This window comes from Metopolophium dirhodum, chromosome 5 (assembly GCF_019925205.1).
Source record: "Metopolophium dirhodum isolate CAU chromosome 5, ASM1992520v1, whole genome shotgun sequence".
Classification (NCBI taxonomy): domain Eukaryota; kingdom Metazoa; phylum Arthropoda; class Insecta; order Hemiptera; family Aphididae; genus Metopolophium; species Metopolophium dirhodum.
Genome location: NC_083564.1, coordinates 806,293 through 817,756, shown reverse-complemented (window position 1 = coordinate 817,756; position 11,464 = coordinate 806,293). Strand labels below are relative to the sequence as shown.

Sequence of the window (11,464 nt, the reverse complement as noted above, 5' to 3'; positions counted from 1 at the left end):
TAATAATAAACAAATTATTTATTTTTGATTTATTATGAAAAGTATGCAATTTAAAATAATTAAGTATACCTATATCAAGTTGTATTATAATATTTAGGGGTGACCAGCAAAAGTGGACCATTACCCACCTCCCAGGTAAAAATTGGATGTTTAATTTTGATGAGTTTTTTGTGTTAAATATAAAACAGCGTAATGTGATGTAGATACGTATGTATTTTATTAGCACGTAGTTTTATTATAATATGAAATATTATTATAATTTGCATTATATAACTAATTTATAAATTTGATTTGTTTTTAGAAAAAGTAGTTAAACTTATCGTATTATGTACTGAAATAAAAACGATTTACCATTAGCAATATAAATATATAATTGAACATCCTTAGAAATATAGGTATCCTATTTTAATCATATTGTGTTTAAATGCGATGATTTATCATGAAATTCAGTTCTTTTAACACATCTGTTACAGTGAATTATATATAAATATACAGCTGAGCGACTTGCCAGGTTTAATTTTGGAAATTTGTATTAATAAATACGTTATTGTAGGTATAAACAATTTGTGCAAACTAAAACTAGAAAATATTATATTATATTATAATAAGAATTGAATATTAAACTGATAAATTTATAAATGTTATTTAATCTGGGTAGGTACTATGGACTTCAGCTGTCTAAAATGGAAAAACTTGTCCTCATTATAAATTATATCTTTTGAGAATAAGACTTTTTTATAATAAACTTAAACGTTTAAACAAATAATATGATAAATATGTACTCTTTTCTTCAATCTAATTAAAATCCATCATTGCCATGATCCTGGTTACGGTAATCTAATTATGATATGCCACATATGTTACAGGAAAATTCAATATTGTATACAACACTCACATCAAATTCATGTATCTGTTTAGTATTTCCTAGTAAATACATGAAAGTGAGTAATGAATTATATATTTATTTAGCTCTTGAATCAAAATTATTGCATGATTGGCCGTCGATTGTAATATTTGAGAATAAAGATAATTTAATAAATATAGATTGTATAATATTAAATCGAATATTATAAAAAAACAAAAATTAACAACTATATTATATTATGCTAAATAATATTAATTATATAAACAAGCATTTAATAATAAAATATATTTTGCATAAGTATGCTGTGTAATAATTCAACATTTAAAAATTAAAATTGTAATTATAACATAAAGATTACAATCTTGAAAATAAAATTATAAATATAGTTACCTACTAAAAATGTCAAAAATAATGTATTCCAAACAAAACCAATTATAGTTGCATAGTAATGATGGTATCACTAATTTAAAGTTATTATTGTTATGATAGCTAAACTATCAATAATGAATGTATAAAATCTAAATAGATCTGATATAAACAAATAACTATTTCCATAGAAAATTGCGTTTCAACATAATACTAATATTATTAGTAATGTTAATAAAATGCATACACACTATCTGCAAACAGAAATGTTCAATATCCTCTATTTTCTATTTCGTTATTAATCCAATGCATAAAACCGGCGACGTTAACATAGGCCGCGGGTACATCTGCCAAACCGCAACCGATACCCCAAGCCACGATACCAACTTGAACTAAACGATCTGGCTCATCTTTGTATGGGCACCATAATGGACTGCCGCCATCGCCCTACACACAATATAAGTATTCTTAAGTTAGTCAGTGAAAATATTTTAAAATATATCATTAATTATATTATTATTATCATAGTTTTTGGAATGCAAGTGTTTATTACATCTTTAATATTAATAACAATTAAATGTCAAAATATATAATAAAAACATAATATTATTTAAATAATATGTCCAATTATAAAACTATCGAAGTAAAAATAATATTCTGAGGAAAGTCAACGCTTTCAAAATAAATATAAAACTATGTTACATCTAAAATATTGTCATTTGTGAAATTATTTAATAGGTATTAAGGTTGATTCACTATACTTTTAAACACATATACAATGATATTTTAATAGCTTATTAGTTCTAAGATTTTGTGAAGAGTTTATGAAGATTATTAGAAGAATATTATAATATGTTTTAATGAAATATTATGCTTATCAACTGTCCAGTTCCTATTATTTGAAATGCATAAGTAGTTTTAAATTTAAACTAAAGTGTAGTGTACCTAAGTATATATTATTATTAGGTTGTATCGGTTCAACTAACTATAAAATATTTATGTCCATCACCGAAGGGTCTAGGTCACAATCTAAAGTTAATAAATGTTATCTTACTTTACACGTGTCTCTCCCTTCTATACCACCGGCACATATGAAACTATCGTGCAAAACAAATTTTGGTCCAAGTCTTGTGGCCCTCAGAGCGGCCATGCATTTATCCACTGGAACGATTGGGAGTTCAACCTTTTTCAATATACTGACTTGGTATTGACCAGTTACTTCTACAAAATAAAGCATTACATTTATTATTGTTATATTTTTTATCAAGTTTATCTACATACTAGTTTTTCCCGATTCAGTTTTCTTAACAATTGTATAGTTATTGTAAGATACAGTTTTACCCCAACCACTCGAGTAACACGTATCTTTTATAATAATATCATCTTTTGAAGGTAAGCATATGAGTTGGATGTTATCTTGTAAAGAAAACGAATGTTCGGTGAAAATTAAAGCGATATCATTATAAAGTCCTCCTGAGTAATAATCAGGATGAGTAACCACTTTTGTTACTCTACGATCTTGGTGGTTAAGTATTTCTTTTTCTGTTTTTAGGTCCCATTCACCTGCACGAACAACCAAAGTTGAGATTTCTCTCCTAAAAAAAAAAAAAATCATAAAAAAATTTAATTTTTTAAAATATTTATAAATATAATTTTATAATATAATATAAACGAGGTGATTCTTGTTACGAAAATACTATGAATTTCTTAAGAATCGTTTAAGATCACTGCAAATTTTACTACATGAACAAAATTATCACCATATATTATGTGTGTTTAAATTATTGTAATTAATAGATACTAAATAAGTCATTAATAAAATAATATTTAATAAAAGTGTACACAACTTATATAAAATATTTTAATATCCTATTCAAAATTATTTAAGTAAGCTGTTAATTAACGGTATAAATAATTAGAGGTAAACAATTACTTAATCACACAATGAGCTGCTGTTAAGATGACATCTTTTTTGATCAATGAACCCCCGCATTGCAACACAAGTTTTTTTTCACCGTCTTTCGATAATTCTTCTTTGAATATAGCCACCATTGAGGGAAATTCGCCAAATTGAGATTCACTATCCATTGCGTTTCCAATTCTGAAACCAACTCCATATTTATTCCAAACACCACATTTATGCTGTTCTTGATGATCATAAGAGGTTTTGACGGGTTCTTTCGTACTAATATGTTCATGAGTAATCAATTTTTCCGTTACGTCGTACGAATTATCTGGTTCTTTAGTAAGATACCCCGATTGGCCGTCATACGGCTTCTTAGTATATTCATCTTTTGGGCCATCATATGGCTTCTTGGTATATTCTTCATTATTGCTAACATGTGGTTCTTTGGTATAATCTCCTTTATTAACGTCATATGGCTTCTCAGTATATTCGTTTTTTGGGCCATCAGATGGCTTCTTAGTATATTCTTCATTATTGCTAACATGTGGTTCTTTGGTATAATCTCCTTTATTAACGTCATATGGCTTCTCAGTATATTCGTCTTTTGGGCCATCAGATGGCTTCTTAGTATATTCTTCATTATTGCTAACATGTGGTTCTTTGGTATAATCTCCTTTATGAACGTCATATGGCTTCTCAGTATATTCGTCTTTTGGGCCATCAGATGGCTTCTTAGTATATTCTTCATTATTGCTAACATGTGGTTCTTTGGTATAATCTCCTTTATGAACGTCATATGGCTTCTCAGTATATTCGTCTTTTGGGCCATCAGATGGCTTCTTAGTATATTCTTCATTATTGCTAACATGTGGTTCTTTAGTATAATCTCCTTTATGAACGCCATATGGCTTCTCAGTATATTCGTCTTTTGGGCCATCAGATGGCTTCTTAGTATATTCTTCATTATTGCTAACATGTGGTTCTTTAGTATAATCTCCTTTATGAACACCATATGGCTTCTCAGTATATTCGTCTTTTGGGCCATCAGATGGCTTCTTAGTATATTCTTCATTATTGCTAACATGTGGTTCTTTAGTATAATCTCCTTTATGAACACCATATGGCTTCTCAGTAAATTCTTCTTTTGGGCCACCAGATGGCTTCTTAGTATATTCTTCATTATGGCCAATATGTTGGTCTTTAGTATAATCTCCTTTATGAACGTCGTATGGCTTCTCAGTATATTCATCTTTTGGGCCATCGGATGGTTTCTTAGGATATTCTTCATTATGGCTAACATGTGGGTCTTTAGTATAATCTCCTTTAAATCCATCAGATGGCCTCTTGGTATATTCTTCATTATGGCCGTCAGATGGATTTTTAGTAATATCTTTATGGTCAATATCTGGCTCTTTACTATAATCTTCGGGGCTAACACAACCGCAGTTACTGTCTGTAGTATCTGGACTACTTGGATTATACTTTTCTGTCGAAGTAATTTTTGTATCATTACAACAAACGTCCAAATAACTTTGGCACGGAGCTACGTTTATCCTGAAATGTAAAAATTAAAAAAAAAATGTTAATTGACTTTCATTTATTGTACTAAAAATGTCATATTTATGATTATAAAAATAATTTACTATTGCTTATAAATAAAAAATGTTGAAAAATATGATGCATTTTAAAACAATAAAATAGTGTTATTACAATTTATTAAATTAATATTAATACTTCCTTACAATTTAGGAAACTTGGTTTTATAGGCTTTAATTCCATTTGGGAAATTTAACTAAAAATATAACTTGTAAGCAATTATTTTTTGTGGAGTATTTTTTTATAATATACAGTAAAAAAACTTTATAACGGACCCTATATGACTGAAATCTTTTTACAATGGAAATCAACTACAGTTTCTATAACCTGTATCTCAAATATTTTAGTTTCCCTACAACGAAAACTCCTTTATTATGGAAAAATCTGTTGGTACCGAGTGATTCCGTTATAAGAAGGTACAGTGTGATTATTTTTTAAACGTACATGCTGCATTTTAAAATTCTTATTATTTTGAAATTAATCGATTTACTTCTTACACCTAGATAATATGTATATAATGTATATGTATACTATTATACTTTGTACAGCGTGATCCTTTTACATGTACCTTTCCATATTCCTTTTACATGTATCTATACATATTGCAGTATGGACTACATATTATATTAAGTAATATTATACTTATGATATACATTTTATTTAAAATCTTGACAAAATACGTAAAAATGACGAAAATGTGCAAATTGTTTTGAGTTAGAAATTCATTAAAAATTGTCTTTAAATCTAAGATTGTAAAATGTTATACAAGATTTCTCATAAGTTTGTCTACTTTTATAAAAAAAAATATTGTCTACAAGAAAGTCAAATCAAATTGTATGAGCGGTTGAATTTCATATTTTTACAACATTGGGTGTTGCTAATGGACTCATTAATTATATTAACTGAACTGCCATCCGTTTTTGTATCTGAATATACCTTTAATGGCTGCTGTTTGCGAGAAATTTACATGCACCGATTATATAACTGTTCACGCACTCTGTCGTAAATAAAGGCTGACCGAAATTATAAACTACAGAATTATATACATTTTGTTACATGCCTGGTTTTAAAATTAACAAAGGTGGGCATTAATTTGTTAAAAAGTTAAAGTTAAGTTAAAAAGTAATTTTTTTTACTTTTTAACTTAACTAGTTAATTATTTTTGTTTTAACTTTTTAACTTATTAACTTATTCAGTTAAAATGTTTATTATTGTATCTTAACCTTTTATAGATAATTATTTATTGGCGAACTCCGGTCGGCCCGAGAAGGTCAGGAAGAGGTCCAGTAAAACTTAAAATGCATTGAAATTCAGTTTACCATTGTTAATGTAAAATTTTGAAAATGCTTGAACGGGGTGAGTCGGGGAGCTGTCCCGTCTGCCCCCCACGTATGTATTAATATTTGATACCGTCAATAAACGATGGCGGCGCCGCGGAAGCAATGCAAAAGCAGATCCCGCGGCGTCGTCGGTTAAAACAGGAAAAAAAAAAAGATAATTATTTATTATTGTCGTAATAATATAATTTTTACACAGTGAAAAACGTCTTGATAAATGTTTGTGTAAATCAAAATAAAGGGCAGTTTATGACTTAAAAATATTGTAACTGAGCTAAGTTAAGTTTATTTTCTATCACAACTTTAAACATATCTTGCTAAATTTTTATTTTTGTTAACTTTTAACTTAACTGAAGGCCGTTTAATTGAATTCACTTAAATTGCCACAATTAATTATTTTCCTTAACTTGCCCACCTTTGGTTATTAAATACACGAGAGTTGTATAGAAAACACCGATCACTTTATTTTTATACTACAAGTCCACGACTAGGTGACTAGAATTATATGAATGGCGTTATAGAAAAAATGTAGTTTCAACTTTTACATTACTATAACAATTAGTTGAAATGTATTGTCTTTATGACATCTAATATCGAGATACGCCGATACATGTAGCGCTGCATTTCAGGTGTGTTCATTTTTTCCCGGGTGAAGTCGCGTGATATATCTAATAATATATAAATATATTAAAATAATGATAATAATAATTCTATTTCTATATATAATATGTATTATGCTTATTTATGCATAATATTGATGACACGGTGCCATACAAAATAAATAAATGAGTTATTATTTATTATTAAGCATAATATTAAGATTATTTAGAATTGTATTATCTTCTATTTATTTATAGATACATGATTTACTAGAATGGTAAATATTATAATTATAAAGTCTGTTTGTTTTCCTACACTGTGTTCAAGTGCATTGATCATCCATCAATATTATATTTATATTATTTTTATTATTATAATTGTTTTAAAATATTTTTAATATAAAAAATGTAATACAATGTATTAACATTGTTTTAAAATATTGCGAATATTTTAAATAAGTAACAATACAAATATTGAACATTATATTAATTAATTTGTTCATTGTTTTTCATTCATTGTTCAGTAAGAGATTAATAGAAATAACGCACAAAATATAATTTGTTGCATATATTATTATACTAGCTGATCCTGAGTACTTCGTTGCCCGTTAAATGTATCAACTCTATATGACTCAAACTTTATTCAATTCGTTATTTAATATTCGGTGTATGGTGTTCAAAATGTATCTTAACTTTTCCGTTGCCCGGAATAAAAATTCTGATTCACAGCAGTACATTATCAGGTAGGCAGATCGCGGACCCCGTGCTGTTTGTGCATAAGTGTATGATTATAGACATAAGTATATCTAACTATATAAATACATAGACTATAACTAAACAGACTAAACTCTGGAACTACTTATCAGATCTTCTTGTATATATTATAAATGTCTTGATTTTTTTTTTAAACGAAAGAGTATTTCACGGAGAAGGTTTATATAAAAGAAAATTTTAGGAAAATCCACCTATGTATAATATATTGGTTGCTATTGGTTAATCGGGCATATTTGTTGATTTGTATTATTGTCTTTTGTCAATATACATATAAGATCTGATAAGTAGTTCCAGAGTTTAGTCTGTTTAGTTAATAGTTATAGTCTGTGTATTTACTATTTATATAGTTAGTTGGTAGATTAGACCTCTGGGGAGAAGATCGGTTAATATTTACAAAGGGTTAAATTTGTTTTTTATTTCATTCATTGGATTTTAGTACGGTTAGGTTAGGATAGGATTTTGTATAAATTGATTATATTAGGTAAAAACGACAAACTTGGTATAACTTTGATACTTTAGAGTTAAATAGTAAATTATTTTAATAAACATTGAATGTATTTTATTATTATTATTATTATTATTTTTATTATTATAATCATTATTATTATTATTATCATTATTATTCCTATTCTTCTATATATTAATCGTTTTATCTATTATTATGTTATATTTTATTATTTTAAATTATATTATATTATTGTTATCTATATAAATATATTGTGAATTGGACTTTTGTCCGTATTAATGAATAAATAAATAAATAAATAAATAAATACAAATCATACGTACAAACAGCACGGGGTCCGCGATCTACCGCAGGTAGATTGCCTACCTGATAATGTACTGCTGCGTATCAGAATTTTTATTCCGGGAAACGGAAAAGTTAAGATAAATTTTGAATACTATACACCGAATATTATTAAATAACGAATTGAACAAAGTTTGAGTCATATAGAGTTGATACATTTAACGAGCAACGAAGTGCAGGGGATCAGCTAGTCTACACTGTTATATAAAGAGGAGTTGTTAGTTACCATTGTTGAGGGTAATCTCTGGAACTACTGAACCGATTTTGAAAATTCTTTCACCAATAGAAAGCCACATTCTTTGTAAGTGCCATAGACTAATTTAAATAGGGAATTGATCACCCCTGGTAGGTTCTCAAACGGGAATTTTGAGATTTACGATAGAAATTGTTATTTATTAATAGTTGCTATGGATTATAGGAGTTGAGAATATTACTGATTTATTATTATTTATTATTACGTAACAGACCATTATTTATAATAATTGATAACTCCTTTGTTTATTAAGTTAGAAAATCGATCAAATACCATAAATCTTCTCCGCAGTGAGTTAGGTCTAACGATCGGTTCAGTAGTTTCCGAGAACACAGGCCTCAAAGGTTTTCATTTTCACGTTTATATATAAAGATACTATAGATAAATGTCTTAAGAATCTCGAATTTCAATAGACAAGTTAATTTTACATTTTTCGGAGTGTTAAAAAATACGAGTATAGATCATCGTTTAAAAAGAACCATGATTTCGCTAAACTTAAATGTAATCAATATTATTAATGTTATAATGTTGAATCAATATAATATCAACACGTTCTATGCTAGGTCGACATCATAAACATTGCCCAGGTCACCGGTGTCGACTACCTGTCAACAAATATGTGTTGACTGTGATAATTCATAATTTTTAATGAGATAACGTTTTGAAATATATTGTAGGTGATCAGGTACTATCACAAGAAGCTAACGATATAATTGGTTTTTATTTTTGTTAATTTTTTGTGTGGGTATGAATTTTATTGCTGAAATATTCGATCGGACGTATTTTTGGGGTGGCGAATTTTTTTTATGAAAAATACATTTTAATAATAGGCATAGCTGAGATAGAGATAATATTGTAAATATTATCTTCCTAAGCAAATAATTAAAAAAATAAAATAATTTTTATCTTATATTATGATAAATATAGTGTACAGAATAAGAGACATAACTGACAAGTTATATGGTGAACTAACTACGTACCTAATACCTTTTGTTCTTATAAATGTTAAAATGTATTGTAAATACATGATAATGCATTCTATATATTATGTTCAGTATTGGAAGAAATATACAAAAACATTTAAGTATACCATTCATTTCCAAAGTGATACGAATCGTTTAGGTATGAAAGTATGTAACTGACAAGCTGACAACATATTGTTAAAGATAGTCTGAAGCATTTATAATATCATATTATATTTAAAGATTACAGAGCTATACGCCTATACTGAACATACCACATTATCGACAGTGCCTGCATTTTATATTTCATAATTTAAATTACTGTAAAGAAAAATTAATTGAAATAAAATAAAATCGCCAATACATTAAAAATGTTTCAAAAAAAAATAGTAGAAATATTGTATCATTTAATAAAATAAAATATGAATAATTAGCGTCTTACCTTATATCAATAAGTTCGTTGCCATCAGGAGATGCTTCATAGGTTTTGCACTTATGAAAAGGTGTACATATACAATCTTCATAATTGTTTTCATCCTTTAGGGTTGAAGTTTCCAAAATGGTCGTTAACTTGATCTCTGTCGAGGACTGAAATTCAGACGGCAAGAAGCCGACCACTGTAGTTGTTTGTTTAATAGATATTTGTCCTTTCGGAGATGATGAAACGATTCCAGCAAACAAAATCAAACCAATAATATGCATGGTAAAATTCTGTAAACCGTGGTCAAATAATATTATAGTTGGTAATAAACAATATGATACATATTTTAATAAACTGTTGAAACAATTTCAAACGTCTAGATTTTATTGTAATATTATAAGCATGAAAATTTATAAAATAAGTCATCAAATCATCTTTACTTTGATATAGAATAGTTTTTTAATAATTATTTTTAAATGTATTTATTGAATTATAACATGCTACTACTATATTGGTAGTAATTAAATATTTATATTATACACGTTTTTGACAATTTACTTACCATGACTAACGGAATTTATTCAATAACAAATTTAAAATATTTATTATATTTTGATAAGTCACTAAAAAAAAATTTACTTGCAAATTATTATATTTATTTGCCTATATCAAATAATACAATTTTTATAAATTTGTATAAAAAATCATTTTTATACACATTTAATTCCTAACCACTTGCTGCAAATTGTGTTTCCGTATCAACAATAAGCTCGGCAGTAATATAATGTGTACATTTTATAATATTTTAAATATTCAATAATAACCTGAAATCCTTGAATCCAGTTTTAAAGTTATAAGCAACGTGTTTTTTTTCTTTAGAATACTAAATTCTTTCTACGTCATGGGTTTATTGATTAATTACAGCAGGATACTATACACCAGTTTTTTCTCCGTCAAACACCCAATACATCAAAACATAATTTTTGCAATATAAAAATAATTGTATTCATAATATTATCATATAACTGTAAAATAATAAAAACTGACATATACATATACATCGCTGAACAAGTACGATACATCAATGATATATTATGATTTTAGTACGTATTGATATTTTAAATATTAACTAATAATAATAATGAATAAACAATAATATATTAAATTATAATAACATATTGAAATACGATTTAGAACGAATCAAGGGTGTTTTAAACTAATGAATTTTTGTTAGTTTTAGAATTAATTATAAATGCTACTATAGTATTTATAATCAACTAGCTGAACCTGGTCACGTTTTTCTGTGGTGCAGTCTGATATGAAATTAATACGGAAGTATAAATAAATGCAATCTAGCGAACATATAGGTTTATTCGAAAACCATGTTTGAGTGTCTAGAAAGTCAGTCACCTCAAGTGAAAATCGATGTACGTGCAACTTAATCACTTAAGTATTTGCGATTTGACTGCGTCGATCTCAGAAAATATGCAAGCAGTAGTGGGTTAGGTTAGCGAGGACTACGGATCAAACGTTTTGAGTGACAGTAAATTCAACAGTAAGTGTATATAGTTGCAAAA

At 27.4% G+C, this 11,464-nt stretch overlaps 1 protein-coding gene across 2 annotated transcripts; it reads right to left on the bottom strand.

Annotated features, from left to right (window-relative positions):
• On the bottom strand, positions 1-10,651 carry LOC132944209 (uncharacterized). 2 transcript variants are annotated; one of them, XM_061013436.1, is made up of 6 exons: positions 10,450-10,651; positions 9,909-10,177; positions 3,165-4,691; positions 2,513-2,826; positions 2,286-2,452; positions 1-1,678 (listed from the first exon to the last, which is right to left on the bottom strand). In XM_061013436.1, exons 1-6 carry the CDS (start codon positions 10,450-10,452, stop codon positions 1,502-1,504), a joined length of 2,457 nt encoding a protein of 818 aa, XP_060869419.1. In that variant the 5' UTR covers positions 10,453-10,651; the 3' UTR covers positions 1-1,501. The 2 variants fall into 2 exon arrangements, with proteins under 2 accessions (XP_060869419.1, XP_060869422.1); XM_061013439.1 differs by having other exon boundaries at positions 10,531-10,643.
• Positions 10,652-11,464: the final 813 nt, after the last annotated feature.